General features: G+C 43.4%; 1 protein-coding gene across 2 annotated transcripts in view; it reads right to left on the bottom strand.

Annotated features, from left to right (window-relative positions):
* Nucleotides 1-23086, bottom strand: part of LOC125761586 (protein gustavus) — a 115219-nt gene that overhangs the window by 13095 nt on the left and 79038 nt on the right. The window contains exon 1 of one of the 2 annotated variants that reach the window (XM_049422837.1): nucleotides 10613-12302. The exons of the other annotated variant lie outside the window; for it this stretch is intronic. Coding sequence (XP_049278794.1) covers nucleotides 10613-10632 — 20 coding nt within the window. The 5' untranslated portion in view covers nucleotides 10633-12302. Of the gene's footprint in view, nucleotides 1-10612; nucleotides 12303-23086 lie in introns of those variants that run through there. 2 annotated transcript variants of the gene reach the window in all.

Raw genomic sequence — 23086 nt, 5'->3', positions numbered from 1 at the left:
GTTGACGTTAGCATTTACAAAAAAAAACGCACAAAATATCTAAAAGGATGATGATGTACGGTGCGCAACCATGTGCGAGAGGTCAAAAAATGTAGTACAACAACTACACGCAAATGCAGATCACACATCACTCCAATCTCGACGTACATCGGAGGACGTTAGCATGTGGCACTGAAAGCGGATCGTGACGAACATCTTTCGCATAAGACCACAGATAATCGTTCTACGTAAATGCGGCGTAGCTCTAACACACCGCTACCACAAAAGATTACGTTAATGTATTAAATGAGATCACATTCATGGGTATGCGACTATACGAAACCTGGTGTCAGATCGAATGACTGTTAGATCGTGAAATGTTCTCTCAGTCTGCGCCTCAATAGCGACCTTGTTAAACGATTGCGATCCACACTGCGACCCGATCCCCACATTTGTTTATGCTTTATTAAATTAATTGGCCAATACCCTAGCACACACACACACACATGTTCATCTGTAACACCCACCACCCTTATCATCCAACATCACCGTTAATGAATGTTTGAGGTCGTCTCTGGTGGGACGTTGGCCAATTGAAAACCCACTGCCATCATCACTGAGTGTAAGCGCTTCAAACAACCAAGGCTTTCGCTCTTTTGGAGCAACCGGAGGTTGACCTGCGAGGGTCGTCCTGCAAGAAGAGCTGACGCTAACACGCACTGGCATCCTGCTATCGATCGAAACTGTCTGTGCTATCGTTGGACTCTCTCTTTCTTTCTCTCTCTATCTATCTCTCTGCTGCATTGAATGCGTCCATCAGTAGCATGACATGTTGAGGCAACAGACGTACGTGGAATACTTCTTTGTATGGTTTCGTTCTTTGGCAACAGGAAGAAGGATTCGATCGAAAGGAACACCACGGCGTGAAACGGTGGCCGGGCAGGCAGGCGAGATGGCTACTGCTGGTGTGTGAGCAGCATAACGAACGTGCTTGGCGAAGCGATAAAGATACTCAGCGATGTGTGCAACCGAAAAAACGCACAAACCGTGCACAGCGAACGGTGTGAGTGTGTTTGGTGGAATTCTAGCACTTCATTCCGTATGCAAGGAACGGATCTTCGCGATCGACGGCCGTTTCCGTGATTGTTGTGCCGAGTCGTTGCACCGACGACAAATCGATTTTTCGCCAGTGGTCCAAGACATGAAGCGACACACAACAGTAATGGTTCAGCTGACCGCCGATGTTGGATAGATCATCTTCTAACCGTCCGCGTCGTCTTAGTCCCCCCGAGAGCGAGTCCCGAATTGGCGCAAAAAAGGTGCGCACCAACACACGCAGCAGCAGCAACAGTAGCGTCGAAACCGCGCTCAAACCGTGGAGAACGCGTTTCCAACTGATCGCATCGCTTAGCATCGTCGCTTGGCTAGCTGACCGCGGAGCCGTGCCGCTTCGCTATGTAAAAACGGCCAAGCGAAACCGACGGAAATCCATTGTCAAACGCAGCTGAACTGTTTACTCGGTCATGCAGGTCGGTCGACTTCCACATCAATGCCGCTTTTTCATCCTCGGCAAACCTTGCGCCTGCTCCGACTGCGGAAGCTAGAACACGACCGAAGGGCACACTGTCCTCTCACAACGGGTGTGACAATACATAAGATGACACTTTTCTGTTAACATTCTGAACCGCGCGTTCTGTTCTTGATGTGCCAAGGACTATATGACTGAAAAAAAGATAAATTATACAGAAAATAATCTCTTTACTATGAGAGGGATAATACCCTGATGCTGGTTAACACAAAGTAAACCAGTTTTCTACGACCAACTCTTGCACTGATCCGTTTATCTGTTGGTGTTGTTTCACATTTATGAACCAAAAACCATAAACGCGTGTACCGCGAAATACAAAAATCGCTAGTTGAAAGTCCAGCCTCCATAAGAGGGGAAAATGAATTCCCAAAAATGTCATACGGTGGAAAATGACAAGTGGAGAAAAGGTGGGGCCCACCCAGGCGCAGGAATGTTAATGAAACCAGATGCGTGCTCCACTCACTACTTCCCACTGCTTCACACCCCATCAGTGAAAATACGACGACGGTGTGTAAATGTCAGATCGCTCCGCATCTGCCTAGTGAATGCCGAGATGCATCAAAAGCCGCAGTTTGAAAGAGAGCAAACCAATGATTCGCGGACGCAAAGGCAAACAAATCAAGAATCGAGAGGAAAAAGCTAATTTTAGTTCGTTTTCCAAGCGGAAACTGCATCTCGCGGCGAACGAAACGTGGCATTTCCTTGGTACTGACACGCACATACAAGGAAGTACAAACGAACGCTCCGTTCTGATAGAAACACACAGCTGTGGCCTGCTCTTGCTTTGCCGGCCATTGAAGTCCATTGAACTTGTCTGTTCAAGTACTTCAACTACCACGGCTACACATAAACTGGACAAGATCAACTCACGGGCTTTATCGACGAACGCTGCTTCCGGGGGTTTGTCTTAGCCGAATAAAAATCTATCACAGCTCAGCCGGTGATTATCTAATAGCATAACAAATTGTGTTTAAAAAAAGAAGCCATTTGGAGATGATTGTTGTTTCCTTCAATCATCAGTAAACTCTTCAACCTGACCTTCGTCAGGGATAAAACAACGAAACTAATACTACGAGAGATCATCGATCAAAGTATCAACACACACACACTTTTACGCATTCGCTCTAAAAAAGCGAAAAGTTTGTCCCATCTTATTATTATTGGCGGTTTGAAGTGCCAGCGTTGCAGATTGTTGCTACCGTCGCAACCGTGCCACAGCTCGGGTACCATGTTTATTCAACAACTTGGCGGTAGATTGACAAGCGATCACGTCATTTCAATTTGAATACGTTTTAAATATTTCACACTTTTGCTTGAACCGAATCTTCAGCGGGTTGTGTGCAGATGGCTGTCAACCGGTTGGAGGCAGGGAAAATGTAACTCTCCAAGATACATCAAATCATCTGTCGAGGACAGGTCGACGGTATAATCTGTCCACTCTATCCTTCTCATGCCGAAATGCCTGCCGGTCGACTAACCTTCAACAAACGTTCGGTCTAGCAGCAATAATAAACGAGGTTCATGAACATCCCTACCACCGCACAACATCATCACCAAGATATATCCGGATGGATTGGCTTGGAAGTCGAAGGCAACAAGATTTGGTAAACCGTTTCTATGTCGCAACAGTGTTTCTTGCAAACTGCTCAGAGATTTGGTAGCTCCCGATCGTAAAGGAAGGTCAGTTTACTTAACGTTCGTCGAAAACCGGACTGCACAGTCGCCACCACATCAGCTGACGATATGACGCACCTGGCGGTAGTAGTACGCACCAAACAATCGTCCGTGCGAATTCGAGTCGACAAGCGCACAAAGCGAACGCCAACCAAGACTATCGTGCGCTCAATTCCCGATGGCCAGCTGACCAGGACGGACATATGAGCATCGCATCGCTGTTTGTTGCCTTGGTCGATGCGCATTTCGACACGACTGAGAGGCTGGGTCTGTGCTGTATTGCACTGTTAGCGCTATGGTCTGTCTCCGGTTCCGGCAGAGCGGTGAAAAACAAGAGCCGGTTGTCGTAGCATAAAAATCCATTCGAGAGATCAATCGATCCGAAGCATGCACACACCATGCAGCACCAGCACACTACCAGGGCACCCACCATCATCATGCTCCAGGCCGCTTACGGTTTTATGTATATTGTTTACAATGCAGTGAAACGTGAACTGAACACCGAACCTTGACTATTTTCCATGCCAAGCCACGGCCATCTTCGGGGAGCACAGATCGTAGATGACTTGATCTTCCTCCTCTCCGGTGCTGTTCGAGGACCGGCTGAGTGACTCTGAGCTACCCAACCATGTGCTGTTGGAGCTGGGCTGAATTGAGCTGTCTCGCTATTATTCGGGTCTCAGTATAAGGCGTTACACCTCCGGACCAAAGCTGAAACTTGCCAGGTTGTATCATCTTTTCACTATGTGTGTTTTGCGTTCGGTACGATTCAGATTTCGCTCCATGCTAGTGAACTGAAACGGTACGGAACACTGACGCGCTCTCTCGTTCGCATCGGAAGGCATCATACATACAGCTCTCTGAAGGGCAGCATCATCAGTTGTGGCAGCAAAAATTAAAAAAAAAACAAAACAATACTAAAAACACTCCAACACGGACACGGTGTACTAACATCCAAAAAATTCAAAATTCACCAGTACGCGCGGGGCCGTTCTCCTCTGGAGTTCACGATGTGGAACACATCGTTTAGAACGTTTCCCTCCACCGTGTGTATACACTCAACAAACAAAAGTACAAAACTATACTCAAAAGACCGAAACAACAAAATACCCCTCCGTTTTCCTTTGGCGCGGCAACGGAAGCAAAACCAGAAAACCTGCCGAAGACGTTGCATCTGCCGGCGTTGGAACCCAAGTTTGCCAACTTTTACTGTGCTCACCTTTTCTCACTGGCACGAATCGGTTCCATTCTAGCGATCGTGATCGTGATCGTGACCGTCTTCCGTATCAGCCCCAATGTAGACGGAGGTCGATTTCGACAAACTACCACACAAAACCCATCCGGATTGAACCCAGCCGAGGGGATCGAACCGACCCACCCGAACCGACCGATACCAAAGCACCGGTGCTCCCCGGAAGAGGGACAGGCAGATGGCGGGGTGCTGTGTGAGTGCAAAAACCGTCAAAAATGGCATCAAAAGAAGCAACATGTGTAACGCATATTATTTTCGATACCATTTACCACGCCGGAGCTACCGAAGCCGCAAAACCCGCAGGGTATCGCGCATCGACAAACACGCGGTAGCATCATAAGTCCGGAACAGTACACACACACACACATACACCAACGCACATCGCCACCGGTGGCAAGCAAACGAAGCGGATGGATCTGCTGGTTGCGTTTCGACGTCTGAAAATACGATAATCACACATTATCTCAAATTATTCATTGGAAACTTTTGTTCAATTGTGAAACCTATATCAACCTCATCCCCTACGTACCTATGCAAGTAACTTCCAAGGGGGGTGAAATGACACGGTGGATGGTAAACTTTTAGCCCAGAACGGCCAGCGGGCATTAGCGACAAGCAAAAGCGGGATTTTAGGTCATCGGTACGATTGTTGTATAAGTTGCATTCTGCATCAAACGAACATTTAACAGCCATTACAGTACGGAATGTTTCATCAGTCAACACTAATTTTATTACAAAGTTTACTAGCTCAACTGAACGATTCGACGATACTACAACTTCAAAACATCGTAGCATGGTGGTACGGAAATGATACGATGAATAATTATCGACATACATAACCCAGCAGCTGCAACACTTTGATATCACCAAAGCTTACGACGGCCATGACGTTTCAAATACAAGAGTTTTTGGGATGGAATAGCGAAAAAAGGCAGACAAAAAACGCAAACGGCAGACAATGACCAGCGGAGAATAGTTCGTTCGTCGTGGTCATTACCGTAGTTGTTCACCTTGAAGCGGTTAGTGAGAAGAGTCCGTTTTCAAAGATCCATTTAGATGAGGAGACCTTCACGAAGAACTGACCGGTATTCTGAACCGCGATGAGATATGATGAGGCTTGTTTGACAAACGAGTGGAATGTAACAAGAAGGCACCATTAGAGCTACACCATAAGACGACGAACGGAATCAATCATGGACAACGATTTGGCAGTATTTGAACCACCAGTATAATTCACTTCCCACACATTCCAGACCGATATACATACATATTGTAACAAGCTTTACGTCACGTGTTCACTTACGTCACTTCTCCAAGTAAATGTCCTGCGTTGGCCTTGGTTAGACCACTAACTGTTAAAATGTTTTGCACGTGGTTCGAATCAGAATGTCTCCAGCACAGAGAGCATTATTGCCTCCTCTAAGACCCACGTATCGTCAAATCACAGTTTCTGTGTTAGGAGAGAAGAGTGGGACGATATAGCTTCGTTTAATTTGGTACCACAATGTTCACGGGAAGAATAAGATTTCCAAATTTAGAGGCAATTCAGTGTCTTTACCGTCATCAAAAAGATCTTCCCCACGCATGCTTCCAGACAGTGCAGTGCAGTTGTAATTTACGATCACGAGCAACAGTGAACACGGACAAGGTAGCGGCAGGTTCTTTGCCATAGTCGATTGAAATGTTCTCCCACTGATCTCACACGTGGGAATACAAGGATCGTCGATACATGTTCATTACCACGTGGTACACACAAATCGCCTGCAGTGTGTGCCACTCTTCTGCCACTGCAAACCCTTTCCAACCATAGCTGACATAAGAGACAATGCAAGATACTAATGCATACGATAAGCATATGGTTCAGGCCCGGATGGATCAAATTGAAGAGCTGCAAAGCGACACCCTCCCACATGGTGTAAACACAGCTACTTCTGTTCGTTAATACCACCATAACCACATGCGGGGTTTTTCATTCTCGAGCTATATGCGTTCATTGCCCCGTGGGAGATGAGCTCACACACTCCGACTGTAGGCGGCACGGTTCACTTTGTAGTACGCTGCAATTCTTGGATGGTTCCAGAGCGCCTATATGCGGGTGCGTAAGCATAAATGTTGTCTTTGTCGTTCTGTCACCGGATAGGGCGCTTTTGCCTGTTTGGGCCAGAATCTAATGGCAGTGCACACTACATCCATATGAATCTGCTGGTGCTCCTCTAGACAATCCGTCAGAGTCAACCACCTCTCGGAATCGATCTCGGGTGGGCCAGACCTAGCGTTCACCCATCCATTCATCCGTTGCATTGGAAAGATGCGACTCTTTATTGGAAAGTTGTTTTGTTTTCCTTCGCATGCATTTTGCTTTCGACTCACGCATTTGCGTTTGCGCCAAACCAAGCATACGGCCTTCTGCAACGGAACTGTGCGTTGGGTGTGGGAAGCGGGGGATGCACAAAAATGTGGTGCTGTTAAAAAAATATGCTCTACTGCCGCGAACCAAATCCGGACGACCGAAACGGAGTGCAATATTTCCCTTTCAATACTTGCGCCACTCTACACCACAGCCAGGGTGCTGGGCAATTGAAATTCGCGTACCAAAAAGCTCGCACACTTGAACGATTTGAGCGAAATCCACTCCCGGGGTGGACATGGCAGTCAGCTCCAGTGGCTGGGTAGGATATATAAGGAAATCTGCTTTGCTACACCGAGCACTATGGCTGGGTGGATTTGTTGGATTTGATTTCATTTGGTTGGATGGTCAGTTCCTGCGCATGACTGCAGTTTGCTGTTTCTACTACTACTGTTGCTGCTGCTGCTGCCATCGTCTCTACCACACAGTCTACAACGTTTTCACAGTTTCAAAATAAATTTCTTTGTCTATCGATCGTGCGCGAAAAATCATAAACTCGCGTAGTAAACGTCGACCACCCTACCCTCCTCGATCCTCTTCTACCTTCTTGCTCGACGGACTGCATCATCTCGGCTGCAACACCCGTACCCGCACATCTGAACTCAAGAAAGCGCGAAAAGCACGTGGTCGCACGTCGCCGAGGAGCTAAAAGCTTTGGGTTTTCGCTCTGCTCCTCGAGCCTTGCATCGATGAATTCGGGATACGCGTCAGTTGTCGCGGTACTTGGACCAAATTTCTCACTAAAACCGTCATCCAATCGGAGTCTTTCCTTTTGCTTATTGCCGGAGATTGCAAATGGTTGCACACTTTGTGCACTACACCACATAAAGTGGTTTTATTCGAAGCAAAACAACAAACCGGTTCACGATTTGGCTGGGGTTTGTGTGACTCATTCGGTAACTCAGCTTTTCGTCGTGTCAGGGCCAAAGACAGCTAAAAGCAACAAATAGACAGAAGGGAATTTTCCTTGGAAAGAAAATGATTGCAAGCAATATCGCCCAACGCGCATTCCGGAAATGAAAATAGGATTGATCATGAAACATTTTTTTTGCACGTGTATCTCTCACACAGGCTAAAAGTAGCGCATGATACCCAGGCGTAGGAAAAACCTTCACTCATAAAGATCACGGCGTTCACGGCGCCGATGTCGAGTGCTTCCAAGAAGGAAGCATGACACTTTCCGGCAGCTTGCAACTGCCTCATTTCCAGACGACGCCGCCCGATGACGAACACCGCACGGATTGTAGCAACCGTACAGCCGTGTTCTGCCGGCATCACATGTTTGCCGGCGTTTAGTTGAGCATTGCTCATAATGCAAACTCTTTGCCCAACCGTATGCATTCGTACGGTTTTACGACCCTCTAATTAGTTAATCCTTTCGCTCGCTTTGGCCGATGGGCCGCGGTTGGTTTGACTTGCCATTCACTTAAAGGGACAGACAGAAATATGCTGTACGTAAGGCCATTGTCCGATTTATGATCGGGATAGGGTATACACACACGCTCGCTGGGTCGGAGTATCGTACGCTGTTTAGTTTGAAATACAACGTCACCCAGCTCTCGCATGCGAAGCAAATCACAAAACTCGTTTCTCGAGGATGACGCATAAAAAATATCCTTTTCGTGCGAGAAGGGTAAGGGCTGCTTTTGCACCAGGCCGGGGTAGAGCAGTACGTGTGCCAACAGTTTATCGTTACCCTGATGCATTTGTGCCGTGTCCTCGTTTACCCTTCAGCCGTTTTTTGATATCCCTTGCCTAGCAATATACGCATCAGAGCATCGATTCCTTGTTGACGCTGACTTCCCTTATTGTCATTCGTGGATGAAGTAGCAGCAGCTTTAACAGCAACCCGGCAAACCGGCTGTTAAGGACGGAATACGACACAACAGCTGTCATATTTACACTTGAGGGGTTTTGCTGTGCCGTGCCAGTGGGCTTATCGGTACTACCGATGAAAAACAAAACGTAAAAAGGGATCGAAACATGAAGTTTCCAAATAACTTCTATGAACACCAGAGGTAATCAAATTTTCAGCGCAATTGGAATACTAACATATTGATGTTGGATTACGGTTTGGATGTGGTTCATTGAACTTTATAAGCAAGCCTGTGATAGTGGATAGCATATTACTTATTTACTGATTTATCCTGAACGGAAATCAAGTTGTACTGAAAAGAGATTCGTTTTTTAATCATCAACCGCCATTTTTGAGTTAATATAGATCGTCTTGGGTAAGTGACCTTAGCTCCAACCCGGCACCAAGTCATTGCTACAAAATACCGGTCTTGGTCACAATTAATTTTCGGGTTTCAATATACTGGACCGAGTATCCTTTGGCGACACAAAACTAAATGAATGACAATGCTTTCCTACCCCCAAAAACTTCTTTTCGATAGTGTTTCTATTTATGCTTGTCGAAAACGTATAAAAGCGAATTATTATTTATTTTTCCACCGACATCAGAGCTCTTATTGGTTGACTGATAAACTTTGGCTTCGTAACTCTTAATTCAATACGCAACCCAAAAGAGTATTTTAGGGAGAAAAATCGTTGCAAAATTTAAACCTTTGTTATCGCTGAAGCGGTGCGGTAAATTCTTTCCATCAATGGACACGCTTGTTCAAGCATTTCAAGCACGTTTGCTATTCTTTAATTTTCCCAGCAAATGGGTGACTAGTGTGGGAAAAGCAAATGAAATTCACCGCTCAACCAACAATCGAATTCCTCTGTCTGTCAGCCATCTTATCGCTTGCTTTTCTCACTAGTATCGATTGAGTCGTGTGTTTTTGCCCAACGAAACGAGCAAATGCCTGTGACGTCGCGAGGTTCCCAGAACGCGGAGGCAGATAGCGGTTCTGACTCTTATCAACACAACGATAGTAGCTAGAACTCGAAATGAAAACGCCAGTCCCTTGCCTGTGCTCACGATGAGACGTACTGCCAAGGTGAGTTTGGTTTGTTCTGGTTTGTTTGACAGTATTTCCCTTTATCACCACCAACAGCAAACAAGGTTACGTCCCAATTAGAGGAGGTTAAACAAAACGACGCTTCGAACACCGACGATCGATCATGGTTCGATGCGATCAATGCCCCGAATGTTGGGTGCTTCATCGTATCTCCCACAATCACATTAGACAATTTGGCTAACGTATTCGTTGCATACTTGACTCGAATTTCAAATTCGTTGCTACAACGAACAAAATAACATTTCACAAAAGTACGACACAAACCCGAAAGTATGATATGGTGCTAGGATTAAATTGACTCAATTTTTTATCATCCAACATGGTAAACTTCCATTTTGTTACTGCTTTTGATCGCTAATTTATAACCTTTTTTGCCGCTACGCTAGTGTATGTGGAATCCTGTTCCAATAGCTGCTGTCAAAGACGTTGTGAAGAAGTGTGTTTGATTCTAACAGTTGGTGTGCGTAAAATTAAATTTCATCCATTTTTTGATCGATCATCGAATACGAGCAATCGATAGACGAATACAGACAGACCGCAAATTACTCATGCATTGACACGAGCATAATTACAACTAATATAAAATGCTTTTTAAGTTGCTCCTTTTGCAAATAATTGGTCCAAAATTCGATTGATTGGTGTATGGAATAATAGTTCGTTTTTGGCAGAGCCGGGGGATCTTCTATCGATGGATACTAACTACCGACCGTACGTCGTGTACGACCAAAAGAGATGCAAACATTTACCTTTTTCGTGCTACTTCCATTTAGCTGTCTTTTCGGTCTGTTGTCTTGTTCTCGCTTCTTTTCCACACTTTCGCTTGCCGTTGCTATCAGGGATAATGAAGACAACCTTTATCCCTGATGATGTTGTACAGATATCCAAGTAAATACAAGTACTACTGGTAGAATACTGCTGGCGGTTGTTGGCGTTCGAGGGTTGTGCAGGCAATGTATTCTCAGCTTACAACTTCATCTACCTTCGATAGATAGGAACCGATGGGTTTCCTTTCCTTATTGCGGCGCATCCAATTTTATGCTGCTTCCCCGTATCGGATGATTTAAGGGCCGTTTACACTCAAAATTTATCACACTGTTTCCTCGGTCGGGTGTTTTTTTTATGAAAATGCTACTTTTCTCGTACTTCAAGTGATTGCGAACAAAATAAATATTTTTGTACTATATTTGCCTTCTACGGACTCGGAACTATCTTCGCACACAACACGTGATAAAGCGTTTTGCTTTCAACAAAGTGAAACAAAACCGCATAAACACATCGCTAGCAACGAGAGCTTGCTAATTAGCACCAATGGTAAGATGATGACCACTCTACACACACGAGCGCATCGGATTTAATTGGTTCGTCGACTTTGTTCTAGTACGCTTTGCTTTCACACTCTAAAGCAACACCTACGGTTTCATAGGCTTCTTTGATTATTCTCACGCGTCACGACACTTCCTCCATGTGGGTAAAAAAGATGGCGAGCAATTGTTAGTAGTCGGTACCATTTTTGTTTGCTATTATACTATTTATGTTACTTCTGCTAATGGCTTGATGTCGTTTTATCTGGCTTTCCGAAGCCCTTTCGTTTCACCGCGTTTTTGCAAAGACACATATTTTTCCTAGGTATGCACGACGATACACACATGCACAAACAACACTCAAATGCACGTACTGAAACGACCGATAACGCGTACACGTGCGCTCGGCAGTCCGCTAATCTTTGCTTACGATTTCGGTTACGTTTAAACTGAAGCCTTTTCTTCCTGCTGTGGAGAGATCGGTTTGAGATCGATGGAATCGCTTGTTTGCGGAAGCTTGCCGTTGTCGCTGCAGAACACACCGGATGATAGACGTGAAAAACTAGCACACTGAACAAAAGAGAGGTACACACACGTTCGGATGGCTTCTGTTTTGCTATTGTTTCGCGGTAAACGAAATGCCTAACGAATTAAAACGAACAACGCGAAACGAAGGAACGAATGGGGATTTTCTCGTGCGAAACGGCAAAGGGAACTTCAGTCAGCGTCTGGTTGCTTGCTCCGCGTACTAAGTGGAAGTGAATGAACGGAATGAATGAGAACAATCATGAAACGAAATGAACGGGTGAGTCGTGAGAGCGGATTGTTGGGAGCAGTCCGAGCTAACGGCGAGAGAAAATATTGTTTGTCTCTATCGTCCCTATTCGCTTACTCCAACGGTATTGAACGCTCGGAACAGCGGAGGCCGATGAGAGCAAATGACGAAAACGCGAGAGAGGTTTTTCGATGTACGCTCATTACGAGCGAACAAAATGCTTTGATGTGGGAGTAAGACAAACACAACACCACCAAAAGAGAGTAAATAATTTGTTTCTCCCTTATATCCACAGAGAGAAAAGGACTGCGCGAACGAAAGAGACAGCGAAATGTTTGAGGAGATCGGTAATATCACTATTTACTATAAAATTATTACTTTAATTGTTTTAACGATGTTCAACAATATTTCGATAAAATCGAATATTATATTAAATTCTATTTATTTTAATTAGAGTCTTTCTAATTAAAAAATTTAAAAATTTCTAATATTTTAAATTATTTTAATAAACAGTTTATCCTACAGCAGTGAAACATGTTCTAACGTTTAAACTAAAAAAATATGCAAGAGTTATGAAACCATCTTAAATTGCAATGAATTCTCTTTCTTCAATTTCTTCAAAATTCAATTCAAGAAATTCAAATTTCTTCAATACAACTTTAACAAACTTTTTAATATATACAGTATAGCAGCAAAAATGACAAGATATTTCTTTCTGAATTAAACTTAATGCATTGAACAAATCCTGAATCCTGCAGATTCCTAATCGAACCTACTCATATCCTTTAGGCGGGTCCTACACTTTGTTGTCCATTTGGTTTATTCCATTTTTCCGTTCATTTGTTCTTGCCTGTATAGGATGCCGTACCTTTCATGAACAACAGGTAGAAAAAGGCAGATTTCAGACTATTTTGTAATCTAATGGCATACATTCGATAAGAATCACATACACAACCTTGAAAAGCTCAAGGTACAAAAAAAAACATACGCACGGCTAGAAGGCGGACAAACAGATGCACTAACAGCTCAACCATTCGTGCAAGGCTCAACGGTCTATAGATCGGCATGCATCGACGAGTTCTGACTCTTACCCCCAATTGGTCGTTGGATGCCAGTTCTTAGGGTAGGTCTTTGATTCATTATGAGAATACCTGTGTTTTGAGGATGCAACAAATTCTATAGAACTACAAGACCTTCCCGGGTTGAGATTCGATTTTTTTTCCTCGGAGTCCTGGAGAACGTTGTTTAGTCCGAGGTTTTGCTTTCTCTTTTTCAGATTCTGAGTGTGGTTATACCTAGGTAGCTCGGAGAACCCATAGCCGCATCTCCAGCACTGCGTATGTATGTTTTCGTTTAAGGTTCTTGCTTCGTTTAAGGTTCTTAGCAAGAGGAAGGCAAAAGAAATACAACGGCAAACATAAAACTTCTTCTTTTCACCTTCCAGGTGAATTAAACCAACAAAGGTTCTGAGTCTTCCTTCAACGGGGGTGAATGTTTTCCTGTGTGTTATTTCTCTTTCGATACAACGATGTAGTTCTATCTCGTACACCGCAGGATACTGCGCCATCGACCGGGGTGTACGGGTGTGGGCAGAATGTGGTGTGAAGGATAAGAAAAACAGGTTTCTGTACAGCGCGGCTCCCGCTGGATCCTCCACTGGGATTTTCATTTAACCACGCATCGGATTGCAGTACGGACATCCACCGTACGAGGCCACCATATAAAAACTACCTTTCGCTCCGAAGATTCGATTCCCTTCGTTTCGCAGCATGCCACTTTTAAACAACTCGCCATCGAAAACTCTCTTTGTCCGAAGTAAATGATCTGAGCTTCTCGGTGGTGATGTCTGATCGTCTTTAGCGATACCATTCCGATGCTCCGGAGAAGTCGTGCGGGTGATTCGCGTGAACTTGAACTCCACTGGAATGTGTGGACATCGTGGACTCTCCTGGAAAGGCTTCTGCGCGATTGTGCGGGAACAACATATTAATGATCCTTTCATTTTTTTGTATTCACAAAGGAACTGAAATTGGAACAAAATCCACATTTTATGACTCATCAAGCAGTTTTGGGTTAAAACTGAACTGAATCATACGTACGAAATAATATCCCCGAAAAACTTGTTAAAATTTCATAGCTTTGGCAAAGATCAATAAAAGTCTTAACTCAAGAAATTTTTGTTGAATCATACTCTCGAAAGGGTCACGTACAGGAAAACAAATCACTGCAGTTTGTATGAAAACGAATACAACAATGTCGTTAACAGTTTCTACTTGCATTTTTACAGTACCATCCACATAGATCCAAATAGACCAGATGTGCAGATGGTACCTGTACATGGTAAATACTATTGTTGAAAAGATTTTTTACCTGCATCATCCTTTCCATGCAATACCTGTAAGAGGAACAAAAGAATGATTGTCCTCTCACCTACACATGTGCGCGTTTTTTCGGGTAAAAATCTAGAAAATAAGATCACACCAACTCTTGCTACCAACGCTTCTATGCTAGATCTTTACATTATTTGGAGGTCGAGCATTTCAGTGTATTTGTAGCAGGTGAGAAAGAGTTTGAATCCTGAAACGTTCAGGTAACCAACAAATATGAAGGATATAAACGAGCCAACAAACTGTGAGGGAAAATATGAACCTTGGATGAACGTATTTATGTAATATACGTACCTCTACCATTTGTGTTGGACTAAGGCATGTTCACGTCATTAAAAAAAATTGTCAAATGACATTCGTAGGGTAATTTGACCTCCAAAATACTATGTTTCTGAAGGGATTCTTTACTGCTAGGCAAATTCTAATAGACATGCACTTTATATTAAATAATGGCACTATAATTACTTTAGAGTTAATTATTTTTTATCTTTCTGCTTATTAATTATCGAACTGTTCAAAAAACATAATTAAACAACAAACCACAACACAACACAACAAACAACATACATACAAAGATTATAAAATTCTCAAGATGCCTATTTAATGTAATCGCACGAAAAAGGGACGTTTACCACGTTTAGTTATGCTATCAGTTTTTGAAGGAATATAATTGTTTAATGTTTTTGTTATGTAGGTTATTTAGTTACACTGATTTGACCTTCTATGCTAATCCTGTCCGGAGCGGTCACTCGAAAGCTACATTGACTAGCCAGCTATGGGGAAATGTTGACTAAAAACCCTTAAATGGTTGACCAAGACCTCCGAGCACATAGAGCCAAAAAGAAAAAAAAAATAATGCACTTTAGTTTGTGACGTGTCATATCTCATTAAGTAAAGCATTCCCAATGATTTTAAAAATTTATCCATTTTCCCAATTATTCTTGTGTGAAACGCTGGAAGCCGTGCCAACAAACTAATGGTTGTGGGTTACAAAATAAAACACAGCGGGATGGTAGTTCGATTTGTCCGAACTAAACTTTCAATTGAACACTGAAACTAACGCTTGCAGCATTACGATTTGCAGCAATTTCAAACGAGGTGATGGAATTTGAGGTTTCCAATCAAACCCGCTGCTGTGGTCATTCTGGTTCGTCTCATCACACGGGACCATCAGCTTGTTTGTATGCCCATGTCAATGGTTATTTCCGTCTAAATGGTTCTTAGACCCATTAAGGATATCTGCGGATTACTGAGTTGCCACCCGAACAGAGAAAGCAAAAAAAAAAACATTTAAAGCCATCCCCACAGCACATCTAGTATTAGTGGTGTGACAAGATATTTCATAGGACGCGACAACAAGCTTGTCCAATTTGCCAAAGGAATGGTTTGACTACAGATAGCAACAAACGCAGCGTCGCCTCACACATTACATGGACTCAGGCAACAAGGAACCGCAACGATTAAACGTGAGTCATGGTAGGTGAAAGGGGTGAGCTTCGGGCGCTGACCGCACCTTAGCTACTTTCAGCGCGAGCAACGATCACTATTTTCGCGTCGTTTTTTGCGGACTCTGCGGCAATAGATCGCTCAACCAGGGGCCCGACTGTGTTTTCCGATTTCCCGTTTCACCTTCACGATCTTGGTAAACCATTCTAGCGACGGTATAGCCGGGATGGAAGGCAAACACTGTGGTGTGGGGGGACAGCGCAGAACGTCTGACATGTTTGAGGAGCACCTAAATGGCCATACGACCGGAAAAAATCTACACCATCCGAAGAACGATTTCCTTGCGGTTAAGAGGCCTAGGAGCTGCTGCTGGCCCATCCGTCTCTGCGTGAGATTCGATTTGCTTCTTATACATGTCATCCTGTTGAGGAATGGACCGAGAACTCAGTGGAGGCTGTTAGCGTTGCTGGATGCTGGGTGGACCATTGCTCGGATGCGCGATGAGACTTTTGCTCGCTTAATGAGGTTTTTTGTGTAACCTTACATTATACGGCTAGGCTACAGGCCAAGTTCAACCATCAACAACAAAGGAATCGGATGGTAGAACAGCGGCTGGACGAATGAAACGAGATAAATAGCGTGCCCAGTCCGTGCCTAGGAATACGATTACGTTGCGAAGAAAATCACTACTTTGCTTCATTCTATACGTCTCGTATTTGGGGGGTTGGGCGTTCCTCACACGGAGAAGAACACGCCAGAATCTCGAAGATCTTGAGCAAAGTCATAAGTTGTAGTAAAGCAAGAACGAATGGAATTAAGGTGTGCTATGTAGGGAAACTGATCATTTGAATCAAATCACATTCGTTCTAACACCATGACTATTCTATCTTTTCTTCTACGACTATACCCAGAGAAACCGGGCGCAGATTTGGATTGAAAACTAAAGATGTTCATAATTTCTGATGTTTTCGAAGGAATTAGATTTTTTCAAACACTACATCCATGACCCACTAAAATTGCACCAAATCGACGATAGGTATATCAGATCTTCAAGAAAAAAATGCGCCGATAACTTACGATGCCCTTGTGACATTCAAACCATTCGCTTATGTTTCAGACCGATTTCCCTGAAAAGTTGGAGCTTAAAATCGTTGCTTTTGAAAGCCAATGGTTCATAAAATTTATACATCCTTCAGTTCGACAAAACCATACTTCGACAAACAATGTCCAGAACTCTCAAACTGGTTGTTTTAGAAAGTCGATCCAAAGCGAACCTCGCTGGGTAGCTATATCTTCGCTGGGTAGGAAGATGAAAGGGGAAAGAACTTATGGCGTTTTTTTTCTTGTTCTTCAGCTCGTTCAACAACAATCGTTTAAGACACATGGTGCTGGTTGGTCAGCCTGTCACTAGCGGACCAGGCGGATATGTGTACGCTCGAAGGGTATTTCGCTCGCCATTCCTGCACGTTGCTGTGGATATGCTTTCGTGTCAGTGAAAGAGAATGGTTCTGAAAACGAAGTTCATAAAACTTTCCTGCAGCAAGAATGGATGATGCTGCTCTTACTGTATTTGGCCGGTGAGGCAAGCAAAAGGTGAGTTTTTACTTTCCATTCTATTTCCATTCCTGTTTTACGTTTTATTTTTCGTTCTGTTGATGCTACGTCGCCACAATTCGGCCTACCTTCCGCGCAGCATCATCTGCCTTCCTGTCTAATACTCGATTAAAATCGTTTGGAAAAGGTATAAAGGAAACGTTCGTAAGAGGAAGGCCAAAACGTATTCTGGAAAAGAAGAAACACATCCAAATTGATGCAAGCAGCTAAAGAACCAAATTAAGAACCCAGACACGACTGATTTAAGCAAGATTCGAAAAGAACGAGAAACAAAGACCTGCACACGAATATGGTCGGCATTCGTGCGATAGACAGGGACAGTGTGGCAGCAAAAGAAAACACGAAGATCGTATAATTTCCTTTCGCTGGAATTATTGCCGGACCATCATCTCGACGCACTGCACAAATGTTGGGCAGATACCGGAGACGTAGGCACCACGTACATGTGGTGTTCTTTTGCTTCACCTTCATCATACCGATTGTATTCTTTGTTGCTCGATTATGATCATTAGTGTTTTGTATGAGAAGCTAATTTTCATAAGTTAGCGAAAGGTGTTTTGCTGAATTTTGTTCCGAAAACGTAACTTCTAAAGCTTCGGGCGCACCGCAGTAAGAAACCGAGACGAAAAGTTACTGCCGATGCAGGAAAGACTTTCAAATGTGTACATCCTGATCTTTCAATGTTAAAAATACCCTGACAAACTGGTTATTTGTATTTAACCAAACAGAAAAACGCTGATGGCATAACATATTTCGAAGGTTTCTGACGTAGAACAATATTTGATTATCATTTGAAGATTAATGATTGAACGGTTAGATTTCTTACAAATATTCTAAATTTAATTTTTTTGCTATTTGGCAACGACGGTATTACATATAAGTTCAAATTAAATTACAAAAAGGCGAAACTATAGGTTGTATTGTTAATCTTCTCGATAAATATAAATAATGCATTGTTCTCAATATGACCATACCTTTTCTCCAGTAAAGTAAACAATGTTTGGCCATTACCTGAAACGAAACGGGAAAATAAAACACATGGTTAACATGCTTAAGTTTTCAATTGTAATTTTTTTGTTCATTTAGTGTTCATTTAGTGCTTAAATGATTGAATATATGGATGAACAGAAAAAAATAAAGAAAAGCAAGGTATTTGGGGCTGATGTGCTTAATGAGATATTACAGCAAGCACCGATTTATTCGTTATTTTTTATTTTATTAAAACATATCGAACTAGCTAACGTACGACATATACTTTCCCGTCCATCTGACTATAACAAAGGGAAACAGAGCAGATTTTTATGACGTGACAACTGTTTAAAATTTGAACTTACGTGCTAATCTGGTTTGGTCAAAAATCATTAATTCAATGCACAAGTCGTTCTTTAAACGAGTTTTACCGTTTTGTATATCTCATTTTATGTAACGATCGTGCGCGAATCAGATTAGCAAATAACAATTTGTAGATGTTTAATTTATATGAAATATTTGATTCCTCTAATGCATGTGAGCGAATAGATTCATACATAATGTATTAGGAACAGAAGGTAGCTAATGGCGAAGTGGAAGAACTGGTAGAAATTCAACTTTTTCCTATGAACTTGAACTGTTTGTGTCACTAGAACCAATACCAAGTGCTTTGTACACTGGTTGCCCTGTATCTTGCTAGAAACCCAACAGATCCTTTCCGTCTTTCGAATATGCTACAAAAAAGAAAACAGATACGGCATATCCACTGTGGGAAACAGCACTAGAACGAAACAGGAACCTAGAACTTCGAGCTCATGTAGAACAGCTGTTCTACAGCTGAATGTGCGTCTTCAAAAACTTGTTTCTTCACCGCCAGGATCCGTTTGCCGCTACTAATGTATGTGGGACAACTTTTCGAGTGTTGGTAAAATAATTTCTCTTGCCAGCTCATTAAAGAAGCCTCGAATGGTTGTACCTACACAGAGAGTGGTAGCAGCAAAATCCTGTCGAAAGGCTCCGGATGTCGATTAAGGTACCCGTAAGACTTACCCATCAGCAGGCAGGACTGAAACCCGAACCGAAATTCTGGGCACAATGGAGATTCAAAAAAAAAAAAACAAGAAGCAGACGAAAGCAACAACACAAAAAGGAAGACCCTTGTATGCTGAGTTTCCTGGCCCTCTACCGATATCGATATTTTTTGAAAGGAGAAACGAAATAGATGTTAAATAAAAGTAAAAAAATCCATTTAGCTGCCAGGCGGTAGTGATTCTTGCTAGGAAGAGCCCAAACCCAGAAACCAGCGTACGAATGTACATCGTTCTGTATGTGTATGTTACAGAACTATAGAGAAATCGAAACGATTCCCAATCCAGGAATAGAGCGCACCAAGTGACTGCTTAGCAGGAAAGAAAAAAAGAGAATAGAAAAAAACAACCTAAAACCAAATGAAAAGCGAAGCATAGCAATGTAAATAAAAAATAAATCATGACCAAGCAGATCAACGGTCGGGTGTGTTGAGCGGGGGGTGGGGAACCGGGAGATCGGGTATGTTTAGAAGAAAAGATCACACGTTAACACGCTTTGCCGTTGGTTGTATGAGTGCAACATTATGCTACACACTATGTTGTTGATTGCCCTGATGTTGGTCGATGGTTTGTTTCCTCGTTGCTTAATTTGTCGCAGCCAGCAAGTGCCGCAAGAAGGGCCGAGTGCTGCAGCCAAACGTGGCAACGTTGCGTCTGGAAATAGAAAGGATCTCTTTTCCACGGCTTCGCGGTACACAAACGCGGACGCGCCCGGTCGTACGAAGCGGTGCCACAAAAAGGAAGTGATGAAAATTACAGCCAATGCACCAGCGTTCGGTTCCGTCGGCCACAGAAGAGAGTCAGTTATTATGCGTGATTGTGTGTGTGTGTATGTGTGTATGCAAGAGAGAAATAGAGAGGGAGAAGCAGTGATGCATTGGATTGCATCGCTCGTGAATGCTGGTCGCGACCGAGCACATGTGCATCGCACGATTGAATGGAGCACGCGAAACTCCAACAAGGACCCGTCCGTGAGAGCACCACAAAATGGATGAGAATTTTGCGCGACTCATGCACCGCGGTGCTGCTGCAAGTTCTTGCTCGCCTTTAATTGATCATGCTACAGATGTACTTTTTCACTCGTTTGAGAGTGTGGCAATGCGTTCTACGTTCTACGCTGTACGTTGCGTTAAGTGAAGATTCCATTTAGAATGCATCTTTTGCTTTCGCTTTGTCGCTGCCCTTTGCACATGTCTCGCGGTGGAACGATGATGATGTGATATTTGTGAAGAGGAAAACGGTAACGAATGCGATTATATGTGCTGCCAATGCTCGTGTTTGCATTGCAGCATCTCCTTGCTAGATGCAGGAAATGGTAACCAACGTGGCAACGTTGCGTGTCGCTTTGCGTGAGTTTGCACACATACATACGTGCACAAACAAAAACTCATACAAACAGCCACACACGTTACACACGTTTCAACCAACCAACTGCTCCTGTTGTGGCCCTTTTTGCAAATCACCCTACAAACAGCATTGGAAGCGACAGCATCCTGAGCATAATCCAATAAAATGCATCCTCGCCAAGGATGGGAGCTTGTGGCCTGTGAGCGCACACTCTGAGAAGTCACAGATGTTTAAGTGTGTACGTGTGTGTGTGTGTGCCCTGTCAAGGTGTTGAGTTCTTGCATTTCGGTTGTTGTAGCAGTTGTTCGCATCGCGTACTGCAAGGATCCTTTATGCCACGGTGCATTAATTCGTGTCCTGTACATAGGGTTCAATACTGCACAATGTTTCTCGCTATGCGATACACACACCAGTACTGCCGGTGTTGAGTAGAACTAAATGTAAGCGTAATTTTCTGCTTCAAATCTTGTAATGGTACACTCAGGCCAAAGCGCTAACTATCGTTAGAGATGGACGATCGACCTTGCTGACACGTTGCCAAGGAAGATCAATATCGTTGTGTAGATGAACAGGTATACGACTGAAAAATTCCAACTATCCAGTTGCTACATATACATATATTGCATGATCTTTTTTTTCTTATAGCGTAAAATCAAATAAGAATACCCTGCATATATTGCTATAGATTGGTTAGATAGCTGACATTTTTTTTCTTTCAAATATCCAACTATTTAAGCAACGTTTCGATTGAGCTGTTGTGCAAGATTTAATAAAAAAGTTTCATAAACATTTCAACGTCATAGAAAAAGAGGAAAGGAAGCTGACTAATAGTTTGCCACACACATTAAAGGCCGAACCTTGGCGGCGTAAAACTTAAAAGAGTTTCGCTTACAAAAAATGTCTCGCTGTGTGGCGGGATTTCATGGAGGATATTTACCGTGGGACGCTATGAATGTCGCAAAAAAAGGTTACATTTTGCGAGGAAGGGTTTTTATGTGCCAGGTTTCAAGGAATATACAGTTCGCTAATTCGCGACCGACTTCGCAATGTGTTCGAACATGTGCTCGAAAAGCCATATACAAACAGGGCCATCGAGTCGCACCACTTTGGTAAACAAAAAAGACATCAATCTCTACCACGAAAACACAAACTATTGGAAGCAAGCCGTATACGCTTAAGCGCCAAAGGTTCGTCTCTAACTGGAAATTCGGCCAGAAGGATGGGAGAAATCGAGGTCGAAAAATCCCATCGAAACAGACAAAAAATAAAAATCTCATTCAACCGTGGGTACCACGGACCTTCACTGGGTACGTTGGGTAGATTTTTTTTATTTGGCGGAAGACCAAGGACGTAATCGATCGTTGTAGCGGTATTGTGCTATGAGTGTTTGATCACTTGACGACGGTACTGTCTGTTGCTGACCGGACGTGGGGCAGATTTTTGCACTCCATGGTCACATATTCGCGATTCACATAAAAACACAAAGAAGTGACATAACGTCATCCAGCATTGGGTTGGAAGAGATACCACTAATGGTTTACGCAGTTTTGGAAATTCTCAGCAATCTGATACAAAGGAATGGAACAAAAACTGGCCGGACAACGAACTGTAACGAACTCTAGAAGAACGAACACGGCACACTAGCGCAGTGAAGGGATTCTTGTCCCTGTTCTTGCTTGTTGGCCTAGGAGCAAACGGGGACGTTCACGCAAATTTGTGGTATAATTAAAGAGACTTTCTTTGCTGGTACATTGGCTTCGTCTGAAGCAGATGCGGGGCTACAAAAACGCGATATGCTTCAACGGCTAACGTTACCATAATGGCGCTTAATTAGTCATTGCAAACAACGCGCCACAGACAACAAGGAAGCGGACAGAGCAATTCGCAGAGGGCACCGTTGTCAACAGCGTCATCATTGTCGCCATCCACCATAATGTCTCAACACACCCTACCATACATGAGACCGTACGCAATGTTGATAAACGTGTTTGAGGGGGCGCACCTACAATATACAAACAGTACCACTACTACCACGAAGATGAGCATATTGGGTGGTATTATCAAGCAGACTACAAACCGTCTATATTGGCATCATGTAGACGGACACAATTCAGGCCAGAGCACATGTCGAAGGATATCCAAAGTCTGAAAGCAAAGACGAAGACACGCAAAAAGAGTGTGGCCTTCAACTGATCCACTCTCGCAAAACAACATCATCTTTGTCACCGATCCAAACGACAAAAAAGATGTTCGAAGACGGGTTGATTTGGGAAAAATATAACAGTTAAATTGA

Source organism: Anopheles funestus, chromosome 2RL, assembly GCF_943734845.2.
Source record: "Anopheles funestus chromosome 2RL, idAnoFuneDA-416_04, whole genome shotgun sequence".
In the NCBI taxonomy this organism is placed as follows: domain Eukaryota; kingdom Metazoa; phylum Arthropoda; class Insecta; order Diptera; family Culicidae; genus Anopheles; species Anopheles funestus.
This window is presented reverse-complemented; position numbering and strand designations above follow the sequence as displayed.